Source organism: Eretmochelys imbricata, chromosome 11 (genome assembly GCF_965152235.1).
Source record: "Eretmochelys imbricata isolate rEreImb1 chromosome 11, rEreImb1.hap1, whole genome shotgun sequence".
Lineage (NCBI taxonomy): Eukaryota > Metazoa > Chordata > Testudines > Cheloniidae > Eretmochelys > Eretmochelys imbricata.
The window spans coordinates 47,959,163-47,977,035 of record NC_135582.1 but is presented as its reverse complement, the minus strand read 5'-3'; the positions used below and the strand labels follow the sequence as shown (position 1 = coordinate 47,977,035).

The following is a 17,873-nucleotide window of genomic DNA, read 5'->3' as shown; positions in this document are numbered from 1 at the left end:
AAGGCATTGCCTGTATAAGTAAAGTCCCATGACTCTCTCCCTCCAGACTGGGGATTTAGCCTGCTCCTTCTCTTGCCATGCACTCTGTATTTCCCAACAGATCTGACCTAGCTCGGCATCTGCATTTTTGCTGTTTCTCCAGGGACAATGATAGTGGCTTACCAACAGCTTTCAAAAAACAGAGCAAATTTATTTAAGGACCAAAGCATTACAGAAATCATATAATAAAACAAAGTCAAAACACATATTAAACTTACAAGAGGTCACCCATCTTCCATGTTGGGGATCTGGTAGGTGTCAAAGTCCTTCAGACCCTTCAGCAGTGTGCACTCTTGGTTAAAGGTTCATGTCAGTTTTCTGATCAAAAGCCTATGCAGTCAGTTTAGGCTGGCCCTTTGTACCAGAAGCCTTTCTTACTCCCCTCAGGCTTGGTCTTACCTAATACATGCACAAATCTCCTAATGGTACCTCATTAGACTTTTATACTGGTCCCAGGGTTTGCAGTAATTGCCTCTCACTGATTATAGTTCAGCAAACCTCCTCCATAGAGTTACAATTCCGTCTAACTCACAAAGGTGCAGATAACATTTATAAAGTCGATGCAATAGTCTTAAGTATATGCCTGTGTTGGTCATATCTGTCACACCTATGTGGGAAGGATTTCTGATAGTAGATGGCTGCTTATTCTAGCAGAAAGAGGCATAGCAAGTTCCAATAGTTGGAAGCTAAAGCTCGACAAATTCAAACTAGAAAAGGCACAAACTTTTAACGTGACGGTAATTTAAACATTGGAGCAACTTAGAATCATAGAATATCAGGGTTGGAAGGGACCTCAGGAGGTCATCTAGTCCAACCCCCTGCTCAAAGCAGGACCAATCCCCAATTTTTGCCCCAGATCCCTAAATGGCCCCCTCAAGGATTGAACTCTCAACCCTGGTTTAGCAGGCCAATGCTCAAACCACTGAGCTGTTCAAGGCGTGGTGGATTCTTCATCACTTGAAGTCTTTGACTCAAGACTGATCTTTGTAAAAGATGCCTTCCTGGTGCTTCGACCTTGTCACCCTGTTCTTTGCATCCCTTCACTGGCTTCCCTTTCTCTTTCAAACCAAACATAAGCTGCTTTTATTCATTTTTCAAGGCCGTTCCTGGCCTTTCAAGGCCAACGTTAGCCGTCATTTCTGGATCGCTATCAGAATATTGGCTCCTGTCTCAAATTGGCTCATGATGTCAGCCTCAACTGCCCACATGTTAAATCTTCAGACAAGTACCTTAATGCTTTTCCGCCATGCTTGGAGCTCTCTGTAAACATCCACTAAGTTACTGTATTGTCATCTTTGAAATTCCTCCTTAAAACTCTCCTTTACCGTGATGCCACTAAAAAACTGGAAAATAGTTCCCTTGTTGGTGGCTTTAGACCGTTGTCTGTCATGCTGACCAATATAGTCTCATTGGTTCCTTGTACGCTCTCGTCTTTGTCTGTATCAGTCTGTTGTCTTTTGTCTTATACTCAGATTGTAAGTTCTTTGGGACAGGAACAGTCTCTTCTGTGTTTGTATAGCACGTTGTGGACCTGGTCTGTGATGAGGATTTCTGGGTGCTGTGGAAATGCAGATAATAAACAGAAGTTACGGTCTTCCTGCAGAAATTACTGGGAGAGGTTCTGTGGCCTGTTAAGCAGGAGGTCAGAGTAGATAATCATAATGTTCCCTTCTGGATTTTAAATCTGTTAATTTGACCACGGAGACTTAGTAGGAGCAGTCCAGCTGATCTAGTGCCCTAAGAAAGCATTTTGGAGAGGAAGAGTGTGATTTTTGTGTCCTTAGTTAGTCACTTGCTTGAAGTAGGAGGGGAAAAAAGAGAGGTCAGGAAAGTGTTTTCCTATGACTAGCTAGTCATTTAGCATAGGAAGATGAATCACACTATCACGAAAAGAAGTTCCTAGTGTAGAACAAAGTTCCATAATCATGGAGCACAAATGTTCCATCAGACTTCTAAGTGGACAATCAAAACATGAATGGCTACTAAAGAATAAAGGGTTCAGTTCCCAAAAACTTTCAGAATTGACCTTACTTTGATAGCATTAAAATCCGTGCCAGTAGCTAACTACTTCAAAGCTCTTCGTCCAACATGATTGTAGATCAGATAGATGAAAACTTTAGGTAATAGATGCAGGTGACTTTTTCTTAATTTTTTGTGTTAAAACTTCTGTACTAAAATCCTTGCATTTTTCTTCTTACTATTGAACCCTAGTATAGTCTATTACTTTACACGCTCTGTTCCTCAAAAATACTCTCTCCTTGTTTATATATTTTGAACTATTTTAAAATATTTTGAAATATCTTTTGTAGTGTTTCAGTCAAGAAGCCATTATGATTATCTGTGGTTGAAATTGTTCTTTCTGAAATTTTGAACTTACTCTGTTTCTGCTCTCCAAAGTGTATACAACTATACTATTTATTGGAAAGCAGAAATATTCAAAGCTTCCTAAATGAGCATTATAGGTTTATGCAAATCAACTACATTTGCAAAATACAAAACTGACACTGAAGATGGCATTAAATATTGCTCTTCAGCAGCTGCTTAGAAATTAGTAGTGGAAAAACTTTGTTGCACGGGTGTGGAAAGAACTACACCCACATTTCTGAGTGCTGAAAACCCAAGTAAATGACTAAGATGCTGCATAATATCAGCTGTGCTTTTTTAGCTGTTTTCAAGCTTCTGTTTTGAAAATTAAAGTTATTACCATTGTATTCTAAGCTATTTAGAGTACATATTTCTTGTCATCTTGTGCTTTTTAATATCTTGCTTTAAGTATAGCCTAGAGCATCCCAAAGGGTCCTAGGGCATATTAGTCATCTTTATTTGTTGCTGAAATGAAACAAATGCTTCCATGACGATTTAGAGCTGTTCTGAAGAAGGAATTTTATATGCTGAATGTAACAGCCATCTGCTTCTCTTCTTATGCAAAAAAGCACTATGGGATTTCCAATAACTCCGGAGGTTCCCAGGACCATAGTTTGTCTCATCCCCATAGCACCTCCAGCTGTACTTAATCTTATCTTCTTTACGCAGTATTGGGATACTGGTTCAGTAGAGTTAGAGGGAAAAGTAATTTGCTGAATCACCAATGCCACTTGCAGTGATACCTACTGTATACCTTGGTAACTTCAAACCCTGCTTAGTTTGAGATCGGATGGAATTGCAGCAAAACATGTTTGTCTGTCTGTCTCTCCCCCCCCCCCACACACACACCCAGAAATGCTGTAATATAGGTGAACAGAGCATCTGCTAAGTAACTGACAACAAATTTTCTGTTATACTTGTGAGCTACAGTTATTTAGTTATTATGATCATTGCTAGAGTTAATTTGGAAAAGCCTGGAAATCAGTGAAAAATATTCTTTGAAAATACAACTAGCTGTCATTGTCTCAATTTAAAAAAAGTTAATGCGAATTACTTTTATGCCTTTGTATTCACATTTGCCTCTTCCATTTATCCACCAGTGTCTAATGCTAGTGTTTTGCTTCTTTTTCATTTCTTTGTTGTTGTTTTTGTTGCTTTTGTTTTAATGTATTGTGTTTTATATAGAACTGGTCAAAGAACCGTTACTGTATTTTATGTTTGTATCTACATTTTATTTTGCATGCTTAACGTGGCTTTGCCTGGATATTCTTTTTGGTAAGTTCAGAATTTAAAAGCATATTGTTTTTTCTGTAGTAAAACTTGTAAATTCTGCCACCTTTTCTCCCACCTCAAGTAATCTGTCATTATTTTTGTCATACTGACATGTGCTCATTTACTGTTGTTCCTTTGCTAATTACACATATGATAACACTTCTTTCTTAACATTTTCCCAATTTTGTCTCTAGCTGCACTAAACAATGACTTCAATACTAATGTGTACTAATTTGGCTTTAATCTTAAAACTAATAATAGCCAGTGGCTATTAAAGTGGTCAGTCTTCGGTGTTTTCTATTACTGTATGTCTACAAAAAACCCAAATGATTGCAAAAGAACCTCAGTCTTAGAAAAACGTATATTTTCTTGCATAGCAAGCTTAGTGGTTCATCTGTGCCTCACAGGTATTTTATTGCTGTCATTTTTTTCTAGCTAGTTTTTTTAATGATCTGGTGAGAACAGCATACATGCATTTGTGTTTCTTTTACAGCAACAGCTTGCTCAGCTACAGAAGGAAAAATCAGAGATTCTGAAGAATCTGGCTTTGTATTACTTCACATTTGTTGATGTTATGGAATTTAAGGTAAGGCATGGCAAATACAACTCAGATGACTATGAGAATTGATGTTGCAGTAATTCATGTGTCATCAGATAAGTCTCCTATCAAATCTATTTTTGCAGTAGTATATCGTATATAATGAAATAGCTGCTTTTCTAGTTTTGTATTTTATAGACTCAGTGTGTTCTATTTCTTTGGCAGTATATATTAACATAATTGTTTAAGATCTCTAAACTAAAATAAAGAATTTTTCTTTTGTAAGGACCATGTTTGTGAGCTGCTGAATACTATTGATGTTTGCCAAGTCTTCTTTGATATTGTAAGTTTCTCATTTTTACAAAATATTTTAAATAAGCTTTCAAATACCATTAGAAACTAAAAATGATAACTACATGTAGGAAAAGAGAAATATTTTTTGCTTTTACTCAGTTTCTGCAAAATCCTTCACCATTTTCATACATTTACAAGTATAACTAACTTTTCAGAGTAGCAGCCGTGTTAGTCTGTATTCGCAAAAAGAAAAGGAGTACTTATAGCACCTTAGAGACTAACAAATTTATTTGAGCATAAGCTTTCACGTCAAGGTTCCTTCCCCACTCTGAACTCTAGGGTACAGATGTGGGGACCTGCATGAAAAGTTCCTCAGCTTACTTTTACCAGCTTAGGTTAAAACTTCCCCAAGGTACAAACTATTTTACCCTTTGCCCTTGGACTTTCGGTGCCACCACCAAACATCTAACCGGGTTTCTGGGAAAGAGTTGTTTGGAAACGTCTTTCCACCCAAAATCCTCCCAACCCTTGCACCCCACTTCCTGGGGAAGGTTTGGTAAAAATCCTCACCAGTTTGCATAGGTGACCACAGACCCATACTCTTGGATCTTAAGAACAATGAAAAAGCATTCAGTTTCTGAAAAGAAGAATTTTAATAGAAGTAAAAAAAATCCTCTGTAAAATCAGGACGGTAAATACCTTACAAAGTAATTAGATTCAAAACATAAGAGAATCCCTCTAGGCAAAACCTTAAGTTACAAAAAGACACAAAGACAAGAAATTCCATTCCTTTCAGCATAGCTAATTTCCTCAGCATTTAAAGAAATCATAATCTAAGACATATCTAGCTAGATTACTTACTAAGTTCTAAGACTTCATTCCTGTTCTGTCCCCGGCAAAAGCATTACCCAGACAGACCCTTTGTTTTTCCCCCCCTCCAGCTTTGAAAGTATCTTGTCTCCTCATTGGTCATTATGAAGTGAGCTGTAGCTCACGAAAGCTTATGTTCGAATAAATTTTTAGTCTCTAAGGTGCCACAAGTATTCCTTTTCTTTTTATAACTTTTCAGAATTTTAATATGCTTTAGAATAGTCACAAGCTAGAAAATTGATATACTAACAAAAAAATTTGTTACATATTTATAGCATGGTTTTATGACTGTAGGCTTGTGTATGACCTAGTCAGGCTAATTTTATTTTAAATCGTGGATCTTTATTATGCCCACAACTTAACTACCAAGGCATTAAAGACCAGCTTACTTTTTAACAAAACCACTTTTGATCAATGGCTACGGCATTGTCAGCCACTAATGATACACAGCTACATATCTCTTGTCGCACTGATTCTACAAGTTCATTGTCTGCTTGATTAATTATTGTCAGGTGAATGCTTGGAGCTGCTTGATCCTCAGAAAACAGAAATATTTCTGGTGTCACATGGTGTTTCATTTTTCTTTTTCTCTTTCCTTTATATACACCAGTGCAGCTACACTAGTGGCTAAAATTCCAGTGTAGAAAAAGCTAAAAAAGAAAATCCATTTCCCTTACAACTTTTCCTTTTGGCTTCTGCCTCACCAATCAATTAGAATTATTTGAGGTTGTCAACCAGCATGAGAACAAGGGTGATCCAGTGAGTATAGTCTACTTGGACTTTCAGAAAGCTTTTGACAAAGTCCCTCACCAAAGGCTCTTAAGCAAAGTAAGCAGTCATGGAATAAGCTGGAGCGTCCTCTCATGGATCAGTAAATTATTAAAAGATAGGAAGCAAAGGGTAGGAATATACATGATCAGTTTTCACGGTGGTGAGCAGGAAATAGCTTGGTCTCTCAAGGGTCTGCAGTGGTACCTGCTCTGATCAACATATTCTTAAAAGATATGGAAGAGAGGGTGAATAGTGAGATGGCAAAATTTCCAGACGATACAACATTACTCAAGATAAGATAATTAAATCCAAAGTTGACTGTGAAGAGTTACCAAGGGATCTCACAAAACTGGATGGATGGGGAACAAAATGGGAGATGATACTCAGTGTTGATAAGTGCAAAGTAATGCACACTGGAAAAAAGAATCCCAACTATACATAGAAAATGATGGCACTAAATTAGCTGTTACCACTCAATAAAGAAATCTTGACGTCATCGTGGATAGTTTTCTGTAAATGTCTGCTCAATGTGCAGCAGCTGTCAAAAAAGCTAACAATATTAGGAACCATTAAGGTAGGTAATAAGTCAAAAATATCATGTCACTATATCAATCTATGGTACGCCCACACCTTGAATACTGCATGCTGTTCTGGTTGCCTCATCTCAAAAAAGATACATTACAATTAGAAGAGGTACAGAAAAGGTCAGCAAAATTATTAGCATTATGGACAAATTAAAAAGAGTGGGACTGTTCAGCTTGGAATGTAGACTGTTGGGGGGGGGCATGATAGAGGCCTATAAAATAATGAATGTTATGGAGAAAGTGAATAGGGGAGTATATTTACCCCTTCACATAACACAAGACCTAGGGGTCACTTGATTAAAATTAAGAGGCAGCAGGTTTAAAACAAACTTAAAGAGGTACTTCTTCACACAACGCACATTCAGCCTGTGGAACTCATTGCCACGATGTGTTGTGAATGCCCGAAGTATAACTGGATTAAAAAAAGAATGAGAGAAGTTAATGGAGGATAGGTCCATTGATGGCTGTTAGGTCAGGGACACAAACCCATATTCTGGGTGTCCCTAAACGGCCAGCTGTCAGAAGCTGGGACTAGACAACAGGGGATATCTCAGGTAAAATTGCATGTTCTGTTCATTCCGTCTGAAGCATTGGGCACTGATTGCTGTTAGAAGGCAGGACACTGGGCTAGATGGACCATTGGTCTGACCCAGTATGGCTGTCCTTAATTTTGGCTTTCATTCTTGACACTTATAATGTTGTCATTTCACTGGTTCAGTAGTCATTAGTCTTTTAGGACTGGCAAACTTGGATTTATAATGTAACAAAAAAGCACAGATGAACCCTTTCAGGGGATCTTTATATGTCATTAGGATTCAAAATGGTGGTAGAAGCCAAATTTTTGTCCTTTGCAGCCCAACTTTTAAAATACAATAAAGTTTATAGAATGTAAGACAAAACACATTCACATTTTGATTTGTTTTGTAATTTCAGAGCAAAATTATTTTCCAGGTTTTTTTTCATTCCTTACACAGAATTTAACAGGTACTCACTAACACCCTGATGCTGCAAAGATGTATATGCTTATCTTCAAGCATTTTGAGTTGTCCCACTGATTTAAGTGCTTGAATTAAGCTTGTTCATAAGCGTTGAAGAAAAATAAGACCTACGCTTTTGGCATAAAAAAACACTAGAATTAAGTGCTAATAATACTTGAGTATGATTTAGGTTTTTTCACTGGAGCATGTATGTGTATAATAATGTTTTTGCTACTGAAGGTCTTCAGAATGGAAAAAAACCTGTACCCATTTGTACTTTATCTCTAGACTGTAAACTTTGATTTAACAAAGAACTACCTAGATTTGATTATAACCTACACAACACTAATGATACTGCTGTCTCGAATTGAGGAAAGGAAGGCAATCATTGGATTGTACAATTATGCTCATGAAATGACGCATGGAGCAAGGTAAAAATCCATTGTGTATTTTTAAAAAAATTGTATTTTTTTACATGATTTTGTCTACAGCGGGGTAAATTATTTGTTGTGCTTTTCAGTGATAGAGAATATCCACGTCTTGGCCAGATGATTGTGGATTATGAGAATCCTTTAAAGAAGATGATGGAGGAATTTGTACCTCACAGCAAGGTATGTTTGAATACTTTTCACAGGTTCATAATCATTGCTGGTTGAAAGAAGCATGTGTGTGAAAGCAAATTTACAGGTTATAAGACTACTATTTTAAAAAAAAAAATCTCTAGGGAATTAAATTGTTGATTTAGCAGATATATGAATAGAGTTAGACAATTTATAAACTTCGCCAAACCACCCCTCTGCCTTCCAGGAAAAAAACTAAACCAAAACTGGTTAAGCTTTTTGGCTGTGTAACAGATATACAACTTACTGTTCATTTGTAGTATGGTAGCCTAGAGACCCCATTCAGGTTGAGTACTCCAGTGTGCTGCCTTCATACATCAACACAGTAAGACCCAGCCCTATAGAATTTATAGTTAATTTTTAGATGAGATGGAAAAAGTGAGCTTAATCTGTAGGGGAGAATTGGCTGGCAGGACCAGAGTAACTGGCTGCTTAGGTGAACTAATGAAAAACTTGATAAATCCAATTTTATTTTTGTTCACTCATGTATGTAAAATAAAAATCCTCTGCCCTTGTCTTTTCATTTTATTTTAATGTCATCTACCCAAATTCCTTGTATTTTTAAAACAGTTTTCTAGTTTTCCATTATTAAAAAACCAGTACCTCATTTCTTCTGTGTGAGCAGAAACTGGCTTTAGGGTTTAGTGTAGTGTTTAGCCTCAAATATTTTAGTAGACAATTGTGATTATTGCAAGAATGGATGTAAAATACCAAGTGGTTAGTGATTAGTTAGTTATTATGCAAGGTTACATCCAGGCCAGCATCAGACATTAGCTGTTCAAGCTGCTCAAAATAGCAACTATTTCATGGTGGTTGCCATTGTCATTAGCTGTTCAAGCTGCTGAAAATAGCAAGTATTTGGCTGGTTGCTATTAAAAGAGAATACTGTATTAATAAAGTAGAATAGTTTCTAACAATGTCTAGATATTATTACTGTACAAGAAGACATACAATGAAGTACATATCTTAGATATTTGCTAAATTAAACAAAGCATTTGGTCTTGCAGAGTTCTTCTAACTAAATATTGTTTTTCTTACTTCCTAGTCCCTTTCAGATGCTCTAATTTCACTCCAGATGGTCTATCCCCGAAGAAATCTGTCAGCTGACCAGTGGAGGAATGCACAACTATTGAGCCTCATCAGTGCCCCGAGTACAATGCTTAATCCTGCACAGTCGGACACAGTATGACATTTTACCTTGAGTAATACAGTAATATTAAATGAGTTTTTCTGTGAAATAATTTAATTGTATATATATTTAATATAGGATTACATATTATTGGATTAAACTGTTTAATTCGCTGTCTAGAATTTAGCTTTTTTAGGCCATTTTTGAGCTAATAATCACTTTGGTTACACTTGAGTATTTACACCTGCAGTGCAGAATGGAATTAATTACCTATTTAATTGTAAGACATCCTTTGTCGTAACATTACCTCTGTCCCCAGTTCTTGGTAATTTTTCTCTGAAGGAAAATATTGTGCATTTTATTGGGTGGGGAGGGCAGGAGATAGAATTTTTATATCGTGTCTAGGGTGTTGATAGGGAAACAGACGGAACATCAGACTCAAGATTTTTTCAAAAGTGAGCCGTGACTTCGGATGCCTCTGTTTTCGGGTGCACATTTAGCACTTTGTAAAAAAAAATCAGCCCCCTTCTAGGTGTCAAGTTGGGCACTCAGAAATAGTCACCCAAAGTTACTAGTCACTTTTGAAAATCTTAACTAAGAAATATTAGTTAGATATCCTTATAAAAGGTTCTGCATTGGTTTGTTTAATTTTCCATGTTACCTTGTGCGCTGGAAATTTAATTTCCTAAATTGTAATGTGGGGTTGGGTTTTTTTGAGATTATAAAAAACTGACAATTGTTTATCATTTTGCTCAAGAGACTTGAGACAAAAGTGTATGTCACACTTACCAGGAATTAGAAACTGATTTTAAACTCAGTAGGCTTTTTTGTACCTGAAAAGAGTTCAGTCTCTGTAAAATATGTAAGACTTTATTGATGCTTAAGCATCAGCTAAGTTAAAAGCAATTTAGTAAACATAAGCAATCTTCTTGATATTAGGGTAATATGTCCTGACAGGCTTTGTGAGGACAAACCTTATTAAGTTGTTGCTTTTGTGTAAAAAGCTATATTCTGTAAAAATGTATTCATTAGAAATTTTTTTTACTATGTATTATTAGTTTATTACAAATTATTCTTTCCAATAGATGCCATGTGAATATCTCTCTCTAGATGCAATGGAAAAATGGATTATTTGTAAGTACAACTTTAAGAGAGTGTGCTTTAAGTTGTTTTACTTCTATAAAGTGCCTGTTTTCAGAATGCTGTACTAAAGCATTATATTCTGTAGAATGTGGCTTGACTAGACCCTATAGATCCTTTAATTTATACAGTAACAGTATATCATGCTTTTGTATGTTTTTTAAAAATTAGTTTATAGCATATATTTTGTGACTGTCCATTTGTTTTTGAGTTATTTTTATTAGTGATAATTTAAGCAGTGCCATTAACTAATTCATACCGATGACATTTTGGTCATTCGTTGCTATACTAGAAAATAAGGTGCGTATACTGTTATGCTATCTAGAGTGGCTCGCAACTGAGAGTGCCAATTTCAGGTCAGACTGTCAGAAAACAGGGCCGACACCCCAAACTGGTGGTATATTCTATAATTAGATTTCACCAAACCAGTAACAAATGTGAACTCCTTGAGCACTATATCAGTCTTACCATGGAGACACAGACAGTCCCCATAAGCTCTCCTACCCATCTTGCCACCCAGACAAACTGGATTTAGTGAATAATGGTCACATAAACCACAAATCACATCATATTAGGTTACTCCAATCCCAGAGGATCAATCGCTTACCGCAGATCAGTTTGGTACTCTGGATGTCACATCAAAGACAATGCTGGCAGCCAGTTCTCTAGTAAACTAATTCAAGATTTATTAGCTAAGAAAAGAAATGAGTTACTGATAGTTTAAAGCAGGCAAAATACATTAAAAGGTGAGACCAAGTTTGTAAATCCAAAATGATATCAGAGATGTAGTGGTCTGTTAGTTTTCCAAAAGTCTTTCAGGGTTACCCAGAATAACTCTGGGGATCTCTTCTTGTCCAGATATTCTACTCTGTTGGAATCCAAGCAGTCCAGAGATGAAGAATCATTCCTCTGAATCAGTATTTGTATTTTCTTTCCTCAGATAACACTCTCTGACAAGTGTTTCTACTCACTGCCTGGCTCCTTGCTTTGAAATTAGCATTTCCTGTTACAGCCATTAAGTCCTTCATTAACATTTCACAAGGTTTCTTTGAGCAGTAACTTTAGTTACAGGGTTATACATAAATGGAAATGTTAGTAATAGCAAACAACAATCCTTCATTAGTTTAGTACATTTTCATCTTAACACTAATATACACTTTTGATCTAGGGTTAATTAGTTACATGAGTATACATAATGTAATACAATAGAAATCAACAGGTTATAGATAAGTGAAGACAATACTGTTAACATTTCTTTTGAACTAAACTATTTACACAAGTTAATTGACCTGATTACACTACAATACCTTTTGACACTCCTCCTTTGATTTCTTTCAGCATATCTGTGAATTAGCCTGCAGCCCAGTCCTGAGCTGACACCTGGGTAGACCGTGTCACATATACAACTATACATAAAATCAGAACAGGAGTACTTGTCGCACCTTAGTAAAAAGATATAGATAGATAGGTATACATACACATACACACAGACATACAGAGAACACGAAAAGGTGGAGTAAGAGGTTAATCAATTAAGATGAGCTATTATCAGCAGGAGAAAAAAATGAGCTCATTTTTTTCTCCTGCTGATAATTGCTCATCTTAATTAATTAGCCTTTTCCTCCACCTTTTCGTGTTCTCTGTATGTATATGTATATATACAATCTTCTTACTGTATGTTGCATTCTGTGCAGCCGATGAAGTGGGCTGTAGCCCGTGAAAGCTTATGCTCAAATAAATTTGTTAGTCTCTAAGATGCCACAAGTACTCCTGTTCTGTTTGCGGATACAGACTAACGCGGCTACTACTCTGAAACCTATACATGAAATCAATATATTAAAAACTATTGGTTTGGCAGTTGGCCACAGTAGTCCATTCAGTAGTTCAGGTTCTCATGTTGTCTTTGTATTTCTGCTCTGTGATATTTTACATCCATCTTGAATTTTCTTTTGAAGTTGGGTTTATTTTGTGCCATGGAATCCTGAATAGTGATGTTACAGCATTGAACCTTTGGAAACTCGCTCTTCAAAGCAGTTCTTGCCTGTCTCTATTTCGAGATGAAGTTTTCCATATTCACAAAGCTGCAGAAGACTTGTTTGTGAACATAAGAGGGTATGGTATTTTCATGAATGTATTGTGTTAGCAAACTGTCTTCATTGCTGATAATGGAGTTAGCACAGGGCTAGAATAACAATTTGTCTGTCAGTATGAGAATTATATAACAGCTTTGATTAATAGTTTTAGAATATGGAAATACTGTTGGAGGGGAAGTAGGAGGATAAATTCTCATGGCTATTTCATTATCACCATTATGGAAAAAGATTAACAAATTTTATGTCCGGAGCTTGTAAGTTTTCATGACAGTTTTGCAAAGGTGAGCTGTTCCATGGTTGGAAGGTCTGAAATAGAAACGTTTTCCTTTTTTTCTGAATGTATTTTTCTAATCCCTCAGTGTTTAGAATGTTACATGTATCTTAAGATCATGTTAAGTAGTACTGAAAATACAATGAAATGTAGAGATTTTATCTAAAAAATTGGCACTTACTGAAAACCTATTTTATATATACACACACACACACACACACACACACAGATTTTTGTATATATTATTTGATAATTTGTTAGATAAGTTTTTTGCCATAGGTACTCATCTTTCAGAGATACTAGAAATGCAAAAACAAAACAAGCCCCCCCATCCCAAACTGGGCTTTAGTTCCTAAATTGAGCTCTTGTTTTTGGAATGCTTTTAGTCCTTGTACATACATCTGTAGAGGGCTGGATCAAAATTGCATAGTGTGTTCCAGGGATTTTGTTTAAATGTACCATTGCTTGAACAGTTGATTAGAAAATTATGCATCTACCTGCTGGATGAAAGTTCTGCATGCAGATTTTCAGTATTTACAACATTTAGGCTACGTACACATTATAGCTCAGGTCGGTATAAGCTATGTTGCTCAGAAGTGTGAATATGCCACCCCATTAGCGACCTCCATTAGCAACCTACATTACACTGACCTAGGTGCTGGTGTAGACAGTACTATGTCGGTGGTGGGAAAGCTGCCGCTGATGTAGCTACTGCTGCTCATAGGAGTAGTTAAGTCAACAGGAGATCTCTCTCTCATTGGAAGCGTCTGCAATAGCATTGGTGCTGCTGTAAGCTCTGTAGTATAGCCATAGCCTTAGCTTAAACCATAGACTGCTTCTTCTCAGTGCATGAACTGACGGATTCTTATTCTGAGTATTGCCTTCTTTATTTCATGTCAGTTCAGACATGATTTGGCAGCTGATCTGTCAAGCAGCAAGAGTTAATGTAACTGTATTCTGTGGGTTTTCAAAAGGTGTCAGAGGGTCATGATCACTGTGCCCTATCCATGCTGATAAACAGGAGGGATTCTGGTGGTGTGGGGGAAAGTATAAAGGATGAGGAATCTTAGTTATTTGCAACCTACAGCTGTCTGCAACAGGTTTTGCAATATCAGCCATTAAAATATTGAAATTCAGTATTTCACGGTGAGGAAGGAAGCATCACAATACATTTTAATGATTTTTAAAGGTCTGTCAAATAAGGCTAAAAAATACATATAAAATATGTAAAAACACAGAAAACTGAGATCTTGATTAAGGATGGGTGTTTCCTGTTACTGTCCAGTGGCTCATCTCATTAACCAGAGCAAGGTAGTCCTTGGGCAACATGGGCTGTTTGCTAAAGGCAAATTCCCTTTGCTGTGGAACTACAGAAAGTATAGGGCCCTAGCTATTGCTAAGGCTGTTACCAATACTTGTACTGTTTTTCTTGCAGCTACAACAAACGGATTAATGACATAAGAGAGTGCAAAGAAGCCGCTGTATCACATGCGTAAGTATCTTGTAGAAAACCACAGCATACTGTGATTTTTCAGATTTGAGTACTGCTTACTTTTGTAAAGAACTTAAAACCAACAACGTTAACTGGAATTTTTTTATATCATGAGTGCATTTAAATGGAACTTTATACTGAGCTATCCTTGTCTTACTAAGCTTATTGTTCTTCGCTTTGTTTTCTTTTTCCTGCTTGAGAGAGGTATGTTCTTGTTCTTGTTTACTGCTGTTTTAAAAACAAACCAACCAACCCCTTACTTGAACAAAGTCTTTGAATTGACATTTTTGTGCATGAAGTTTTCCTAAATTCAAAATCAGTTATGGGAATTGAGTTTTTCTCCTTCATATTAAATCAGATCAAAATGTCTTTGCATTCACTATTCCATCAAGCTTCTTCAAGAGTAAAACTATTGTAAATAAAACATGGAATGTGAAACTTTAATTTTTGAATAGTTGTAGCTGTGTAAACACTTAACAGTGGCACAGGAGCACCACTACAGTTAAAGTTGCATCATGACCGTGTTTGGAGATGGACCTTTCTAAGTCCTTTAAAACTGACATGTTTAGTTGGATTTCTTTGAAATTTGGTGCATCTCAGGAGGTGCAAGGTAAAGTTTGTGATCCAAATTTGGAGTCATTTGAGCCAGGAGTTCTGAAGATATAATCCCTGGAAAATACTAGCCATTTAAATTTTTATTTATTTTATTTATTTATTTTTTGCCTCGTGCTAGAGATGTGATGTGGGTCAAAATAGTCTCAATCTGTAATGTTTTACCCAAGGTAGTGCATGACACCCATTCTATATTTGAGGGATCCAAATGGAAAACTGTATTTAAGAAAATGTATATTTTTTTGCAATACACATACATCAATACCAAAAAATAGCTAGATGGTTTCCATTCCCACGATTTTATGTTTTAAACTACACTTTTGTAAGTGCTCTAAAATCCAAATGGCTACTCAGATTGCTGTGAAATTTGATGTGCCTCATGGTGGCTCATGATCGCATTAGTGATTCAAATTTGGGTTCCAGAGTTGCAGCTCCCCTCCCTCCCTCTCATCCCAAAAGCATCACAGACCTCTTGGTTGCTGTGAAGTCACCCTTTAGTTAACACATCTAAAGATAAATTAATCACAAGCCCTCACCTAAAACAAAAGTATTTGCCTTGGAGTTACTGTAATTTGAGTCGTGGGTGGCAGTTTTGTTTTGGGGGAAAATGTTATATGTGAATGCTTTCTGAGAAAGGAGAGGTGTGGGGGAATATAGGGAGAGGGGTGTTGAGGTCATATGGGGAGGCGAATAAATGTGGATGGATGGTAGTGGAGGTGAGAGAGGTGGGGGTGTCTGGAGACAGGTACAGCACCCCCTAGCTTGGCCAGGGTACCCCAATCTTCCTGCACCCTCCAACTGTCATTGCACCCCTACCTTCCTGCACTCCACAGCTCTGCTAGTGCACTCCTACCTTTTGCACCCCCAGTGCACCTCAACCCTCTGCTCCCCACCTGTGCCAGTGCACCCCAGCCTCCCAGTCAGCCTCCCAGTGCATCATAACCTTCTGGCATCCCAATCATCCTTCATCCCCCAACTCTCCAGTGCACCCCAACCTGTTTGCACTGCATAGCTCTGCCTGAAGGAATTAGGTATTTTTAAGAACACTTTCGTAGCTACCCAAAAAGCCAGAATTCAGGAGGAAAGTCATATTGGTTAAAAAATGTGGTTTAGAGCAGAAATGAAGGCAGCTATAAAACAAATGTGTGTGTGTGTGTGTGTGTGTGTGAGAGAGAGAGAAAGACAGACAGACACACACACACACACACGCACACGGAAGAAAGGTGAAGTTGATAGTAATGAATATAAATCAGAAGGTAGGAACTGTAGAAAACTGATCAGAGAAGCAAAGCAATTATAGTTCTCTGAAATCATCCACTCAATGTGCAGTGGCAGTCAAAAAAGCGAACAGAATGTTGGGAATCATCAAGAAAGGGATAGATAATAAGACAGAAAGTATCATATTGCCTTTATATAAATCCATGGTACGCTCACACCTTGAATACAGCATGCAGATGTGGTCGCCCCATCTCTAAAAAGGTATATTGGAATTGGAAAAGGTTCAGAAAAGGGCAATCAAAATTATTAGGGGTATAGAATGGCTTCCGTCTGAGGAGAGATTAGTAAAACTGGGACTTTTCAGATTAGAAAAGAGGCGACTAAGGTGGGATATGGTAGAGGTCTATAAAATCATGGGTGGTACGGAGAAAGTAAATAAGGAAGTGTTATTTACTCCTTCTCGCAATATAAGAACAAGGGGCCACCAAATGAAATTAATAGGTAGCAGGTTTAAAACAAACACAAGAAAGTATTTTTTCATGCATCGCACTGTCAACCTCTGGAACTCCTTGCCAGAGGGTGTTGTGAAGGCCAATACTATAGCGGGGTTCAAAAGGGAGCTAGATAGGTTCATGGAAGATAGGTCATCAATGGCTATTAGCCAGGATTGGCAGGAATGGTGTCCCTAGCCTCTGTTTGCCAGAAGCTGGGATTGGGTGACAGGGCATGGATCACTTGATGATAACCTGTCTGTTCTTTCCCTTTGGGTCACTTGCCATTGGCAACTGTCAGAGGACAGGATATTGGGCTTGGTGGACCTTTGGTCTGACCCAGTATGGCCGTTCTTATGAACAAGGAGCAATCTGTGGCCAGTAGAGTTAAGGACAAAAAGTAGTTAAAGTATATTAAGAACAAAAATAATCCTAGCAATAGTATTAGTCCATTACTAGATAGAAATGGTAAAATTATTACTAATGCTACAAAAAACACAGATGTTAAATATTTCTGTCCTGTATTTGTGGGGTGGGGAAGATGAGGTAGTCTCATCATAACACTCTTTCCATTTCACTAGTATCTTAGGAGAAGGTTAAACAACAGCTACTAAAGTAGCATCAGCTCTAGGCAACTTGCATCCAAGAGCTTTTTTTAAAAAGCTGGCTGAGAAGTTCACTGGACCGTTAATGTTGATTTTCATTAAGCCTTGGAGAACTGGGGATGTTTCAGAAGACTAGAAGAAAGCAATGTTGTGCCAATATTTAAAAAGAGTAAACAGGATGACCTCTGTAATTGTCAGCCTGACATTGATCCCAAGCAAGATAATGGAGTGGTTGATACAGGACCTGATTAATAAAAAAAATTAAAAGGGTAATATAATAAATGCCAATCAGCTTGGACATAAACTAACTAGATGATTTTTTTAAAGAGATTTCAAGTTTGGTTGATAAGGTAATAGTGTTCCTGTAATATACTTAGACTTCTGTAAGGCAGTTGCCCTGGTACTGCTGTGACATTTCCCGGGGTATAATCTGGACTGTTGAACCACTGTCCCCTCTACTCTGTAGCCCCGGGTGCCTTTTACACTGCTCTGC

At 37.2% G+C, this 17,873-nt stretch overlaps 1 protein-coding gene across 4 annotated transcripts in view; it reads left to right on the top strand.

The window, feature by feature from the left end:
- NCKAP1 (NCK associated protein 1) overlaps positions 1-17,873 on the top strand; it is a 114,321-nt gene that overhangs the window by 34,240 nt on the left and 62,208 nt on the right. For 3 of the 4 annotated variants that reach the window (XM_077829460.1, XM_077829462.1, XM_077829463.1), the window contains exons 3-10: positions 4,169-4,261; positions 4,500-4,556; positions 7,998-8,140; positions 8,230-8,320; positions 9,375-9,512; positions 10,544-10,592; positions 12,554-12,710; positions 14,398-14,454. In XM_077829460.1, the coding sequence (XP_077685586.1) occupies positions 4,169-4,261; positions 4,500-4,556; positions 7,998-8,140; positions 8,230-8,320; positions 9,375-9,512; positions 10,544-10,592; positions 12,554-12,710; positions 14,398-14,454 (785 nt within the window). The remainder of the gene's footprint in view (positions 1-4,168; positions 4,262-4,499; positions 4,557-7,997; positions 8,141-8,229; positions 8,321-9,374; positions 9,513-10,543; positions 10,593-12,553; positions 12,711-14,397; positions 14,455-17,873) is intronic. The other variant, XM_077829461.1, reaches the window with a different exon arrangement.